We start from the raw sequence: 15,728 nt of genomic DNA, 5'->3' as shown, positions 1-15,728 counted from the left end.
TCTTGCTCTGTTGGTATTTTGGTCTACAAAATACAGTATGAGCTTCTCTTTTATCCAAGCATCCTTTTAAACATAGAATAGCTGTCATTCCATTTTTTTGAACATATTCTAAGTATTTGACAAGGCAGTCCCCAAAACCTCTCATATGTCATGTAGTTTGTCTTTTGCTGAAAAAGGTTTTCATTCTGAATTTCATCTGGAATACTTGATTATGGTCAAATATGAATAATAAATCCCAAATGCCTTGGCTTGTTTGTGTTACTGGTAGTCTGACTGAATCATGCTGGCCGGGTGTCATGGTACTTTTATCACACAGTCATTGACTACATTGGAGTGCAAGATACCAGAATCATGTTCACACTTGTATTTCACCTTCTCACCACACCTGTGAAGTCATAGATGGGGGAAATTAAGCCCACAAGAGGAGTCAACCTGCCTAAAATCTTAGAGTGAATTAATAAAAGAGCTTGATTTAGGATTTAGCCTTCTTGAATTTGGAGTTCTAAATATAGTCAGCCCCTGATGAAAATATTATTCAGGTAGCATTGAAGAGAAAAGAAAAGAAAAACATTTTAATGTATGCAGTAGGATTGACAATGAGGTTTAGCTGATTATTGCAGGCTTATGACAAGATAAAAGTCCTGTTTCTATTCCTTTCATTGCTGTGGATACATGTAGCATCCCACAAGCCTGAGGGGAAAAGGAGGCAGGCCTGATGGCTGATGCAAAGTGCGTAACTTATGGGGGTGCAAGTGCCAGGCCGCCATCCAGGGCATTGTGAAGAGGGACCATTTATAATCCATACCAAGTCTGCAAGTTCAATCAGTGTAGTTCAGGGCTTCCCTGGTGATGCAGTGGTTAAGAATCCTCCCGCCAATGCAGGGGACATGGGTTTGAGCCCTGGTCTGGGAAGATCCCGCATGCCGCGGAGCAACTAAACCTGTGCGCTACAACTACTGAGCCTGCGCTCTAGAGCCCACGAACCACAACTACTGAGCCCACGTGCCACAGCTACTGAAGCCTGTGTGCCTAGAGCCCATGCTCTGCAACAAGAGAAGCCACCGCAATGAGAAGCCCGTGCACCACAATGAAGAGTAGCCCCTGCTCGTTGCAACTAGAGAAAGCCTGCACGCAGCGACGAAGACCCAACACAGCCAAAAATAAATAAATTTATTTATTTTTTTAAAAAATCAATGTAGTTCATAGAACTGTGTCACTTAAATGGGGTTTTCACTGTAATCTGTGCTTTTAATTTGGAGTCTAGTCAGTAAAGAGATTTCATTTGGAAGCAGTCTAACATTATCCTGAATAACATGCCCTAGATATTTAGGCCTGAAATGAGAAAGAAGGAACAATAGATAGAAGGATAATGCTGTGCAATGTCTTAAAATGTCCAGGAAGTGGGCTGTTAGGCCCACATAAGGGAAGGGGGTGATTTGCAGCTTGGCTCCAGTCTCAGCCCCACCTACTTTGAGACCAGCTGCATCCCACATTGCCACTTGCTTCCAAAGGTAGCTGGTTCTCCTCTGAAGGGCTTCTTCACCTTTGTGTTTTCTCTCTCAGAATCCCGTCGCATCCTGCTTCCTGTGGTTCTCCATCACATTCACCTTCACCTGAGGCAGCAGAAAGAGCTGCTAATCTGCTCAGGGATTCTTGGCAGCATCTTCTCCATCGTCAAGACCAGCTCTCTGGTAGTGGCCCTAGACCCACTCCACTCCCCACCCAAAGCTCTGTCCCTCTCTTGTGTTACTTTAGCCAGAGGCAGACCAACAAAGATCACTCTGTACACTTCCCAGTCAGAGAAGCTTTCATCAGTGATGGGGGTACCCAAGTGAATGGAGGCCTCCCTGTGTGTGCCCAGCAGGCTTCTCAACACAGCAGTCTTGCTATGTTAAAAAATTGTACTGCCATAAATACACCCAGAAACATAGTTATCTGTAGTACCAAAAAGCCCAATCCTGTGCATGCTCTATTTCTGTCAAAAGGTATTACTTCTGTATTCCTGGGAGTGTTCTAAGGATACTCACACACAAGCACAGGGAGGCAGGCCCAGGCTGAGAGGCAGCTTGCTCATTCAGACTTTTCTGGCAGCTTCCTGGCAGCTTGATTCCACCCATATGGCATTCCTATACCATGCCAGATGAGAGCAGGGTGTACGAGAGATAAATGTTGTCCACAAGAGTTCTGAGCCTCATGGGATGGTAGAGTTTTACTTTAGGGGTCAGGTTTCAACTACTAGTGCTTTTGCCTATTTTCTTTCTTCTTTATTTTTTAGAAGAGATCTGTGGTAGGGAAGGGAGGTAGGAAAGGAGGGAAAACGTATCAGGCATGAATAAGGGTAGGAATTTATTTTAATTATATTTATTTTATATATTTATGATAATGGAAGAAATGCATATTTCTTTTAGAAAATTTGGAAACTTATAGGAAAATATAAAGAAACTTAAAACAAGAATGAGTTTTAATTATGCTATCTTATTAAGTTGAGGTAAGGTTTTTGGAGAATAAAATTTCAAGTGCATTTAAAATGAATGCCAGTAGCCAAGTGATAGGAACATACGAGGTTAGGTTATCCAGGAAGATAGAGCAGGAGAGGTGCTGAAAAGAGTGTGCTTGGTTTGAATAGGATACAAGGACTCAATAGGGGGCTCTGGTATCCAGACTTAAAGTACCAACTGGTGGTGGGGGCCCAGCTTGGCAGAGTGACTGTGATGGTTGTAGTGGCCCTTTTGTTTGATCTTGGCTCCAGGCAACGCCTAGCAGCTCTCTTTCCCATCAGGCCTCAGAGAAGCAACATCAGGCACATAAGGTGTACTGGTAACCCAGGGTCAGACTTGGGATGGGAGGCTTACTGCTAAAGAAAAAGAGAAATTGAAGGGGAAAAGAAAGGGTAGGGGAGGAATGGCAGAGGAATGGGAACAGGTAAAAACCTGAAGATGATCTGGTTGTGTTTGTGGGGCTAGAGAGTCAAGTGCAATTAGTTGCTTACAACTACTCAAAGAGCCATCACAGGTTTTAAGAGTGTTATGATCAGTTCAGCAAATGAGAAAGAAGACTTTGGTCCCAAGAGCTGCTCAAATTTTTCACGTGGAATGGGGCTCAGTGTAACTATATTGAATGGATGGAGGGTGGGTGAAATTTAAGCTCCATGAAAGCAGAGATATTACCTTTCTTGTTCACTTCTGTATACTCAGTTCTCAAACAGTGACTGGCACATGGTAAATACTTACTGAATGGTAGGTTGATGGATGGATGGACATTTGGACCAGTAATAATATAAAGAGACTGGAGAAGAGGCAATGGGAATCTCTTTGTGAGATAATGAAAATCAAGTTATAGGGTTTAAGATTGCATGTGAGAGGTCTATAAAAAGATAACACAGACTCTGCCTAAATTCAGAACCTGGTGACTGGGAAGCAGCCCTTAGTGAGGAGGCGTGCTCCGTTGTTTTTGTGAGGCTGCCTGAAAAAGATGCACTGAGACCAGAGTCCTTCTGGTGGACCAGGGAATGTGAGCAAGAATGCCAAGGAGCTAGAAGTGGCATATCTGGGCAGCAGTCAGGCCTGGCAAAAATTGAGGTCACTCAAGGAGAAAATGGTTCTCAGAAAGACTGAGATACTTCTGTGTGCATTAGCAATAGTAAAGGTGCTGCCACCACACCCGCTGGTGTGAATTCTTTACCATTTTCTCAAAATGTTAGTCAGCAGTGCTGTGCTTCCTCCTGACTTTCGTAGGAAAATCAAAGAAAACATTTAACTTAGAACCTTCACTTCTGCCCTGTATATTGAAATTAATGTATTTGTCTGAGGTTCAGAACTATGTGTGTCAGAGTGGTGCTGCGTTGGGGTAAGGCCCCAGCCACCAAACCAGCGCAACAGTGGCAGGTGTGCCTCACCTCCTTTCAGAGCCATTGTTCCAGGTTCCTTGACACTGCATACCAGTGAGGCCAGGAGCTCAGTGTTGAGAATTAAGTCAGAAGAACACTCCTGATGTGGCTGACTTAGTAACTACTGCCAGCTGCACGTCAGCAGGTCTGGCACTAACTGTGTGCTCTCTCGCTGCTCACTCCAGGAGGCAGATGTCATGGAGGAGGTAGAAATGATGGTGGAGAGCCTCTTGGACGTGCTCTTACAGACTCTGCTCACCATCATGAGCAAATCGCACGCTCAGGAGGCGGTAAGAGGGCAGCGGTGCCCGCAGTGCACAGCGGAGATCACTGTTAGTAACTAACATTCAGGTTTTCTTGCTTTCTTTTCTAACCTGGGGTTCCTCCACACCAAACCTCATCTCACCATCACACCACCTTCATCTCAGCTTCCCTTCCTGCCTGGTTGTCAGCATGCTGCCCTTTTTCCTTCTCGAGTCGTACTCCATCTCCACTCTGAAAGCTCTAGGTTCATACTCACAGGAGTCTACTTAGGGGCAGATCCAGTGATGCTTCCTGTCCTGTTTTCCTGCACACCACCTCCATTGGCCTTTGCATTTGAGCCAAGTCATTTTCTATAATGTGGAATAAAGCAGAGACATAGTAAGAGGTTGAAGGTGAAAAATATAGACTATTCCTTTTAGGAGCAGGCTCTTGTAAATGACGTGCATGACAGTTATTTTCTCACAATTTGCTTGTACCTACAAATTAGTCACTTTTGTCCATAGTGTTTCTATCTAAATGTCTAGCATCAGGAAAAATGTGATGAGGTAGAATTGGACTGGCATTACTGAACAATGATATCCTATGATCGAATTAGAAGAGAAACAGACTGGGAAAGCTTCTCAGGTATGGCAAAGAGACACCCCCCAGAGCCCCCACCCCTATACAGAGTGGACTTCTTAGCCCTGATGTTGGAACATGATAAACAGATTGCTTGGAATCTTCTAGTTGGCAGGTGGAAGACTACAATGATCCCTTTGTAGAAAACCTTCTATGGGAGCAAGCCAAGCTCCAGCATGTTAGGGAGAGCAAAGAGCAGACATGAGTTCTGGAGCATTGGGCTTGGAAGGAATATCTGCTCTCTTAGGAACCCCTATTCAGGACACCCTCACTATAGGTAAAAACATACGCACCCTGCCATGTCCTGGCAGCCCATCCTTCTAACCAGCAATGACACAGTGCTGGCTGTGGGCCAGATTCTGCTTTATGCACTCTACAAATATTAACTCATTAGCAGTACTAAAGAAGTGATCTATTTTATATGGATTTAATGAAGATGATAGCAACAATTTATTGAGCACGGCTTTATGTAGTGAACTGTTTACTTAAATGCTTTATGTACATTAATGCAACTGATCCTCACAACAAATCTATAAATTATGGCTTATGTCCATTTTTTCAGATAAAGCTGAGGTTCATACACCTGTATGTATTTTAAATACATGTGTGTATAATAATTTCATGAGTCTAAAAAGGATCTGAGAGACTAAAAAACTGTTGTCAAATTCCCATGAGTTTAAAAACATTTGAAAACTGCCCAAATGAAGTAATTTTTCCTCCATCCCTTCTAAGGAGGCAACCTTGTAAGAGGAAGCCATGCTCAGCTGCCCTGTGCCAAAAATTTCCATGAGATGAGTCTTTGGAGTCCTTAACGTGGGGTTTTCATCCATGTACCCCAGTTAGAACTTGAAGAAATTTTAAAGACTCATTTTTTTATCTTTAAATTTTTACTTAAAGCCATTAGCTCATCTTCTCATAAAGTTCAGTTTTGACTCTTCTGCTTTCCAGAGAGTTATGTTGATCTACTATGTTCCATCTGCCTGGTCCGGTAATCACATGTAAGCTCTGGGAGGTCCCCAAGGAGATCCTTGTAGAAGGGCTTCTCCAGCCCAGCAGGATAGGCAGAGTCCAGATTCTGTCCAGAGAAGGCTGAGAGCCCTGTTCCCAGTAGCCCCTCCAGACTTCTGTATGGTACCCTGGCAACATATAATGACAAAGGACTGTGAAGCCAAAACTTTCCTAGGAAAAAAGCTAGAATATCTGTCTTACTTGGCAGTACTTCTTTGTTATAGGTTAAGGTTTTTCAATTAGCCCCATGCTGCAGAGGTCTTATTAAAATTCCCAACCCTTCAGGCCCCCCTTAGCTGAAAAGAAAATTCATTTTCAGGGCCAGAGTTGTCACCTTCCCTTTCATGATCATTGGGGCCATCTCAGACCCTTCCTTCTCTCCTTGCCCTCTGTGGATTGGGGGAACACAGCTCTTGTCATTGGCTTTGCTAAGTGTTTTTTGGGTTGGTCCCCAGGGCGAGTATGTGTCCTGCCTTCTCTCATTGCTCCGCCAGATGTGTGACACCCATTACCAGCACCTCCTGGACAACTTCCAGAGCAAAGATGAGCTCAAGGTAGGCAGAAAAACATTGATCTTTCACCTGGGAAAGGAAGCATGCAGCTAAGACTGCCCAGGAGTCTTTCCCCTGCCAGAGGGTGAGTGCAAGTGGCCAGTGTTGCCAAGGTATAAGATGTACCAGCCTCACTTTACATCTGACTGCATGGCTTCCAGAAGCTGAAAGCCAGCAATATTCCCATAGATCCAGACCCCAGTAACATTGGCAAGTTTTCCCTGACTGATAGCAGCCCCGTGACCATGTGCCTCTTTGAGAGGCTACTCTGGGCCACACTGGTTGTCAGCAAACCAGGACTCTTCCCTTTCTTATGAGCTCAACAGATGATTTGTAGATTGCTCATGAAACAGGCTTCACAAGACCTATCAATGTTCCAGCTGTCTTTTTGCAGAGAGTGATAATCTGATCTATAATTTATATGGAAATGTGAGGAACTCAGAATAGCCAAATGGTCTTGAAAAAGAAAACAAAATTGGAGGATTCACACTTCCCAGTTTCAAAACTTACAACAAAATAACAGTAATCAAGATTGGTACTGGCCTAAAGTTAGACAGATAACAGTGGAATTGGATTGAGAGTCCAGAAATAAACCTTTATATTTACAGTCAATTGATATTCAATAATGGTGCCAAGACAGTTTCAATGAGGAAAGAAGAGTCTTTTCAACAAATTGTGCTGGGACAACTTGATACCTACATGCAGAAGAATGAAATTGTACCCCTACTTCACACCATATAAAAAATTAACTCAGAAGGGATCGTAGACCTATTTGTAAAAGCTAAACTGTAAAACTCTTAGAAGGAAACATAGGAGTATATCTTTAAATCCTTGGGTTTGGCTGTGGTTTCTGAGATTTGACACCAAAAGTAGGAACAACAAAAGATAAAATAGGTAAGTTAGACTTTACCAAAATTAAAAACTTGTGTATTTCAAAGGACACCATCAAGAAAGTTAAAGACAACCCACAAATGAAAGAAAATATTGGCAAAGCATGAATGTAATAAAGGACTTGTATCTCTTATATAAAGAACTCTTACAACTCAACAATAAAAAGACAAATAACCCAATTTAATAATGAGCCAAGGATTTTAATAGACATGTCCCCAAAGAATATATGCAAATGGTCAATACACAGTTGAAAAGATGTTCAACATCATTAGTCATTAGGGAAATGCAGATCAAAACCACAGTAAGATACTGCTTCACTTTCAAAGTGGATATAATTAAAAAGACAAGTATTGGTATTAATTCTAACTTAAACATTTGGTAGAATTCACCAGTGAAGCTTTTCTTTGTGTGAAGCTTTTCAGTTATTAATTTGATCTCTTCATTTATGATAGGTCTACTCAAATTTTCTGTTTCTTCTTTAAATGAATTTTAGTAGTTTGTATCTTTCTAAGAATTTGTCCATTTCATCTAGATTATATTATTTGTTGGCATGCATTTGGTCCATAGTAGTCCCTTATAAACCTTTCTAGTTCTGTAACATTAGTAATGATATCCCTTCTTTCATCCCTAATTTTTATTTATTTATTTATTATTTAGTTATTTTTAATTAATTTATTGGCTGCATTGGGTCTTCATTGCTGCAAGCGGGCTTTTTCTAGTTATGGCAAGCAGGGGCTACTCTTCATTGTGGTACGCAGGCTTCTCATTGCAGTGGCTTCTCTTTGTTGCAGAGCACGGGCTCTAGGCGCGCAGGCTTCAGTAATTGCAGCATGCGGGCTCAGTAGTTGTGTTTTGCGGGCTCTAGAGTGTAGGTTCAGTAGTTGTGGTGCACAGGCTTAGTTGCTCCGCGGCATGTGGGATCTTCCCGGACCAGAGTTCGAACCCATGTCCCCTGCATTGGCAGGTGGATTCTTAACCACTGCGCCACCAGGGAAGTCCTATCCTTAATTTTAGTAATTTGAGTCTTCTCTCTCCTTTTTTTTCTTGGTCAGACTAGCTAAAATTTGTCAATTTTGTTATCTTTTCAAAGAACCAGCTTTTGGTTTCATTTTCTTCTCTATTTTCCTCTTCTCTATTTCATTTATTTCTGTTCTAATTTTTATTATTCCCTTCCTTCTGCTTACTTTAGTTTGTTCTTCTTTTTCTAGTTTCATAAGGTGTAATGTAGTTTATTGATTTGGGATCTTTCTTCTTTTTAATATAGGCACTACAGCTATAATCTTTAGCTTCATCCCTTAAGTTTTGTTTTGTTTTGTTTTTTCATCCCTTAAGTTTTGATTTGATATGTTTTCCCTTTTATTCATGTCAAAGCTGTTCCTAATTTCCTTGTGGTTCCTTCTTTGGTGCATTGGTTATTTGGGAGTGTACTGTTTCATTCCACATTTAAAAAAATTTTCCTATATTTCCTTCTTGATTCCTTCTTTCCTTATTGATTTCTAACTCCCTTTCATGATGGTTGGAGAGCATGCTGTGTGTGATTTCAGTTCTTTTAAATTTACTGAGGCTTTCTTTATGGTCTAACATGGTCTACCCTAAAGAAGAGAATGCACATGTCCTTCTGTGTGCATTTTAGAAAAATGTGTGTATTCTGCTCTTGTTGGATGGGGTGTTGTATAGATGTCAGTTAGGTCTAGTTAGTATATAGTATTGTTCAAGATTTCTTTTTAAATATTTATTTATTTATTTGGCTACGTCAAGTCTTAGTTGTGACACGCAGGATCTTAGTTGCAGCATGCAGGATCTTTCATTGCGGCATGCGGACTTCTCTATAGTTGCGATGCACAGGCTCTAGAGCGTGTGGGCTCAGTAGTTGCAGCACACGGGCTCTCTAGTTGTGGCACGCGGGCTCCAGAGCACACGGGCTCAGTAGTTGCGGTGCTCAGGCTTTCTAGTTGTGGTGCATGGGCTCTAGAGCACGCAGGCTTAGTTGCCCCGTGGCATGTGAGATCTTAGTTCCCTGACCAGGGATTGAACTCACATCCCCTGCATTGGAAGGCAGATTCTTAACCACTGGACCACCAGGGAAGTCCCATTCAAGATTTCTTTTTCCTTGATGATCTTCTATTTAGTTGTTCTATACATTATTGAAAATGCTACATTAAAGCCTCCAACTGTCATTGTTGAATTGTCTGTTTTTCCTTTCAGTTTTGTTAGGTTTTGCTTCCTGTATTTTGAGGCTCTCTTTTAAGTGCATTTATGTTTATGTCTTCCATGTCAACTGACTCCTTTATCACTATAAAATGTTCTTTTTAATCTCTATTAACAATTTTTGTTAAAGTCTATATTGTTTGGTGTTAACATAGCCACACCAGTTTTCTTTTGGGTACTATTTTCATTGTATATATTTGTCTGTCCTTTTACATTCAATATATTTGTGTCTTTGAATCTGAAGTATTTATGTATCTTGTAGATAACATACAATTGGATCATGTTCATTTTTTAATCCATTCTTCCTGTCTCTGCCTTTTGATTGGAATGCTTAACCCATTTACATTTGTTGTAATTACCAGTAAGAGGATTTACACCTGCCATTTTGCTATTTGTTTTATATCTGTCTTATGTATGTTTCCATAATTTCCTGTTTCATTTCACATCTTATAATTTCTTTGTTGAAAACTGGACAATTTAAATAATGTAGCAAGTCTGGTAATCAGATTCCCTTCCCCCTGCCCACATCCCCAGGGTTTGTTGTTGTTTCATTTTTGTTGTTGATATTTGTTTGTTTAGTGACTTTCCTGGACTAATTCTTTAATGTCTGCATCTTTTGTTGTGTGCAGCCCCTGAAGTTTTCATTCAGTTAGCTTAATGATAAGCTAATAACTAGACAGAGATTCCCTTAAACACCTTAAATCAATGAGTCTTCCACTTCACTAAGTGTCTCTGTGTGGGGTTGGGGCTCACCTTCAGTGCTTCAGCAGTTTACGTTGCTGCCTTAGCCTTCACTTCTTGCTTGCATAGAGCCTCAAAGTCAGCCAGAGGTGACAGATTAGGCTTCTTAGGTCTTTTCTGGGGATGTGTACAGCCCTGCACACATATGTGGCCTTCTAGATTCCTAGGAATATGTCAGAGCTTTTCAAAGCCCCAAGTGTATGTCTCATTACCCAGATTTTTCTTTTAAGTGTTTTGGCCACTCTCTTGTTTGTCCCAATTGATATGATTGCTTCTTGCAGCTGGGATGTTAAATTATTATGGATGATGTTTTCAACAGCTGCACTACGGATAAGGCTTTTCTCACTTAGTGAACTCTGAGTCCAGTCAATTAAGCCCTCTGAATGGGGCTTTCCCAGGTTGCTGCCTAACAGATCAAACAGTAACAATTCTCTTGGGATGGCACTTTTTGGGGAGCTCCAAAACCATTTTCTCCCTTCTAGTGACTGCTAGGGTGCTGGGTTTTACTACTACCATGGTTCTACAGCTGCTTGTTTTCAAGGATACCCTGAAGATAGGGAGAGAGAGGGGATGGGAATGGGGAAAGTTAAAACACAATAAAGCTCACTTTTCCTACTGAGATTCAACCATTTTTCTTAAATAACATTTCTTATTGTTGCAAGCCTTTCATTAACCAGTCTTTGTGACTGTTCTCATTGCTTTCATGGAGGAGCATATTTTTGGAGGTACTTACTCTGCTATCCCTAAAGTGCTTCTGTTGTCAATGCGTTCTTAACATCCAGGAAAGCAAGTTCTTACAGTCAAGTGCTCAGGGGTCATGCCCCAAAGATTGAGAACGATGGACTCTGGTGGATATCATTTCTGCTGGACCCCCTGTGCTTTGGTCGTTAGGCACTGGGCTGAGTGGGTATAGTGCATCTCTTCTACCCAGTTTGGCACTGACCTATGAGAGTGCCCAGACCTCACTCTCATGCAGCCCTCTAAGAGAAAAGCAGCTCACAAAGGGAACCAGAGTATCACCTACTGGTCCCATACATTTTCATGGTCTAGAGGTCTGGAGAGCCCTGTTGAGGAAATGTCTGCTGCAGTGGTAGAGGTATGGTGTCTCACATCAGATTTTCCTCTTGGACCAGGAATTTCTGCTGAAGATTTTCTGTGTGTTCCGGAACCTGATGAAGATGAGTGTCTTTCCTCGGGACTGGATGGTGATGAGACTTCTCACAAGCAAGTGAGTGTGGAAGGGCCCTGCACCAGCATCCACAGAACTGTTCCCAGACAAAGGAGAGTGTGTATATGTGTGAGAGAAAAAGCAAGTCAGAAATCAAGGTCAAAGCCATGGGGACAGAGAGGAGAGGGCAAATGCGAAAATGTTTGAAGGCACAATCAGCAGGACTTGGCCATTTACCAAAGTTCACGGAGAAGGAATAGTCAAAGATAGTTTAAAACTGGAATCTAAGTGCCTGGCAGACGATGTCATGGTAAGGATAGAAAAGGAACTTTTAAGAATGAGAAATATAATACCCAGAGAAGGGTTCCTCCTTGAGGAGGGCCTGTTCATTGGCCTCTGTTGCTCTGTAATTTCAGGCAGTATCCCAAGGCCTCCTCTTGATTTGATTTGTGTTGTCTGCCAGACACTGCTTGCCTCCCACAACAAGTGCTAATTACCCACCTGAGACCTGGCTGTGAGGCTCTGTTTGACCACTTCTAATGCTGGCCACAGAATTCACGCTCAGGCTGACCCCAAATTGTCTGCCCCGTTCATATTTCTACGCTGTGCTTCTAACTGACAAACCAGACAAGTAATGTGGGTGGTAAGGTGCTTGTGGGAGAAGGCCACTTGGCCTCCACTCTCTAGTCTACTGCCCGCTCCCTCTGATCTGCCTTTCATGTTGACCTTATGCAGTGTGGTGAAATTATTTATGTTAGCTATATTACCAAGGTGTCAGCATGGTCTTTCTACTTTGTACCTTTTATAGCACTCTTTTTTCTTTTTTCAAAACTGCAAACATTTTATACAGAACAGAAGAAGGGTTTTAAACAGAGTTGCACAGATATTTCCTTAAATAGTGGATTTTCCATTTGACCCCCTCTTGTTTCTCTTAGCTCTAGTCAGGCCCTCTCCAGCCCATTCTGCAGGAGCAGCCTCTTCTTTCAAAGCTTTTACTTTTCAAATTTGTTTGCTGGTAACTAGTCTCTCTAATGCACTGTTTTTGCCTTGCCCCTCTTCTGCACCAAGGCTTCGGATGTAAGCTCCTTTGCCAGGCATCCAACACCCTCTGTAATCAAACCCTTACCTGCCTGTCCCACCTCACTTTCTCCCTCCCTTGACCTGTGCCCTTGGTTCTAGCAAATCAGCCTCCCATTGCCCCTTAAATGTGCCCAGATGAAAAGTGAAAGTGATATTCTAGATCAAAGGCTGAAATCAAATGACTTATACATGAAAATAATAGTATATGTTAAAAGTAGAGGTTTAATAACTATAAACCATTATTATCAAGTAAAATAATAGAATGCTACTCTAAGTCCTCTGGTGGTCATAATATATGTTCATTATCCAAGGTCCCCAAAATACTAGAATCACTCTTTGAACTGGAAGAAACCTTGAAGAACCATTAAACCTCACTCCCCTCCTTTTATAGGCAGGGAAACTGGGGCCCAGAGAGAAGTAGTACCAAGGCCAGGTAATGGCAGAGCTAGGTCTAGAACCAACTGGTGGGGCATTTCTCCAAGATGGGTTTTTTGTGGGGTTTGTGCCATCTCTCTCTCTCCTTTAAAGTCACATCTTACACGAGAGCTAGTTGTACTCAAGAAGTTTGCACACGGGCCATAGACCGTTGATGCTAAGCTATAGGATGCCATCGTTAGTCTTTTAACTCTGCCAACACCTTGTTCCCTTACTGCAGTATTATAGTCACTACAGTCCAGTACCTGTCTTCTGCACTGCACAAGAATTTCACAGAGACAGACTTCGACTTTAAGGTAGGAGCTCCTAAAATCCATCACTGTCTTTGTAATAACCCTAGAAAGCCAGAAACCAAGCTCACTGTTTCGTTTTTGTTTTACTTAAAACAACCATTTTATTTTGCTCACAAGTTTGTAGGTCAGGAATTTGAGAAGGATTCAGCTAGGTGTCTGCTAGGTGGCTGGGGGCTTTCTTAATATGTTCATAGTATCAAACAGTTTCCAAGCTTGCTAGTAATTAGAGTATGACCTAGAAGACCCCTGTTGGAGGTGTTGGGAGCCAGACATCCATGAGTTTGTTTTCTAGTCCAGAATCAACACTACTGGTTTCAGGGAAGTCAGGAAAGGGGGGGGTGGGGAGTCCTGTTTGCAAAGATATTTTTTTAAAAATCAAGATCTTAACACTGTAAAATGAATTCTGTGCTACATGCATATATTTAGAATCTCTCCTTGCAAGGTTAAGGACTCAGGCTTTCACATATTTCCTCTTTCTCTCTCTCTCTCTCTAGGTGTGGAATTCTTATTTTAGCCTGGCAGTTCTGTTCATAAATCAGCCAAGCCTTCAACTAGAAATCATTACTTCCACCAAGAGGAAGAAGATTCTAGATAAGTAAGCCATATGTCTCTTATTCATCTTCCTACCATGTGCCCAGATGGGGTTATGTTTCCATAAGGGGCTTCTTAAGAAGTCCACATGGTTCTCACTGAGGTAGCCTCCCAAGGAGCCAAGTATAAGAATTCAGCTGAGAGCCAAAAAACTTAGTATTTTGGGAAGCTTTAGAAACAGTGCTGAAGTACTGGCCTCCTGGGGTTTGTAGCCCCATCTTCCTGAACCTTCTCCCACTAATAGCTGGTTCCTGTGTTCTATTCCCAGGTATGGGGACATGCGTGTGATGATGGCTTATGAACTGTTCAGCATGTGGCAGAATTTGGGTAGGTCTTTTCTCCATATTTTTCCCTTACACATATTGCATAGCCAAATAAAAAGTGACAAGACTAATTACTTCCCCCAGGTTTTGTGAATGTTAATTCAGACCCAAGAGATCTTTACATATCTTTAACATAACACCTCAGATGGATGGTATAGTGTAGCACATGTGCACAAAGCCCTTGGCAGGGAGAGTTAAGCTGAGAAATAAGACCCCAGTAATACATACGCACAATCCCTTTTTTGAGAACCAAAGTCAAAAGGAAAAAAAGAAGATGAGGCTATAAGACTATAAGATCCTCTGTGCTCTTCATATCCCAGTCCAGATGATACAGGCCCACAAGTGTAGATCTTGGAGATAGTCAGCACATGAGCAAGGGCAGCTATTCATTTTAATAAAGATTGAAACACTTCTTGGGTCTCTGGTATTCAGGCATCCAGACGAGGTTCCTGCTGCCAATTGCGTGTAAGAAAGGAATTGCAGCCTCGGTGAGATTGATCTTCATCTCCTTTCTTTACAGCTTCTCTAATATCCACTGGTTTGGATCTCAGATTGTCAGGTTTTGGTAGAATCCTTGGATTGCCCTGGTGACTAGGTGGGCCATCCTCTGATACTGTACGCTTCTTAGTGGCCTGTCAGGATGATCGAGAAGCTGCTGCTCTTCTTCCTAGTGAAGGCTGCTTTCAACTAAGCTCATGGCTCTGAAGTCTTAGGAATGATGGCCATAAAATCTTATCGTTCTCCATTAACCATCCCAGTCACAGCTCTAGAGGCAGCAGGCAAGGTGCAAGGCATTCCTGCCCACACTAGGGCCTTCCATCCATGAATGGAGATGCGTTTCCCCAAACCAGCTTTCTAGCTTCAGTACTCTTACTCCCTGCATCCAGCATGGTCCAGGTATAGATTTTAACCCCGAAGATGACTCTGAAATTCCCAGGAACACATGGGACTAGCAACTGTACCATATACCAAGATTGGAATATGCAGAATCTGCCTCAGAGCTAACAGTTGCTCTTTAAATAGGCTTTTAACATGGAAGAAATAAAAAAACATGTCAAACTTGCCTGATAAAGCCATTCCTGCTTCATTGTTTTGGGTGGAAATGACATTTTCTAGTTTTACTTGACCATAACAGTCACTGCACAGGTCCACAGTTTGTCCCCTTAGTCTCTGAAGGACTGAAAGCAGAGCTCTGGAAGATGGTTCACTCGCTTTACCATTACAAAGAAAAGTTCTCCCATGGTCTTCAAGACTGGCCTTGGCTTCTGGGAGCATGCCCCAAATGACAAGCTAATCACAGGGAGAGTCACACCACACACTTCCCATGGAAAGGCCTCATTAAGAAAACTGAGGGATGAGCCAAGCCGGTCTGAATAAATGTAACGCTACCATCAAAAATGCAGTGTGAGGACAAGGGGTGGGGGTTGGAGGGTGCACAGAGAGTCTCTCAGCCAGTCTGTCAGGGTAGGGCTGTGTAGGAGGCTCCTGGTAACTCAGGAGGGGGCCTCTTGGGCACACTTGAGCACAGGCAGTGAAGAGGCCTATGGATTTCAGATCACTAGTGGCTGGACCTGGGACTGAACATCCTTATCACTTAAATGCCCCTGGGCTAGAGGCAGAAACCCCAGGGATAGTGCATTGTGTTTAAGCAGAAATAGATGAATTTTCCTT

At 42.3% G+C, this 15,728-nt stretch overlaps 1 protein-coding gene across 12 annotated transcripts in view; it reads left to right on the top strand.

Moving 5' to 3' along the window:
- DOCK3 (dedicator of cytokinesis 3) overlaps positions 1-15,728 on the top strand; it is a 413,180-nt gene that overhangs the window by 348,274 nt on the left and 49,178 nt on the right. For 10 of the 12 annotated variants that reach the window (XM_033424475.2, XM_033424478.2, XM_033424477.2 and 7 more), the window contains exons 25-31: positions 1,564-1,691; positions 4,072-4,218; positions 6,232-6,330; positions 11,301-11,395; positions 13,071-13,146; positions 13,638-13,738; positions 14,003-14,061. In XM_033424475.2, the coding sequence (XP_033280366.1) occupies positions 1,564-1,691; positions 4,072-4,218; positions 6,232-6,330; positions 11,301-11,395; positions 13,071-13,146; positions 13,638-13,738; positions 14,003-14,061 (705 nt within the window). The remainder of the gene's footprint in view (positions 1-1,563; positions 1,692-4,071; positions 4,219-6,231; positions 6,331-11,300; positions 11,396-13,070; positions 13,147-13,637; positions 13,739-14,002; positions 14,062-15,728) is intronic. The other 2 variants (XM_033424476.2, XM_033424479.2) reach the window with 2 other exon arrangements.

This window comes from Orcinus orca, chromosome 10 (assembly GCF_937001465.1).
Source record: "Orcinus orca chromosome 10, mOrcOrc1.1, whole genome shotgun sequence".
Taxonomy (NCBI): domain Eukaryota; kingdom Metazoa; phylum Chordata; class Mammalia; order Artiodactyla; family Delphinidae; genus Orcinus; species Orcinus orca.
The sequence above is the reverse complement of the archived record's forward strand: the minus strand, read 5'-3'. Positions and strand labels throughout refer to the sequence as shown.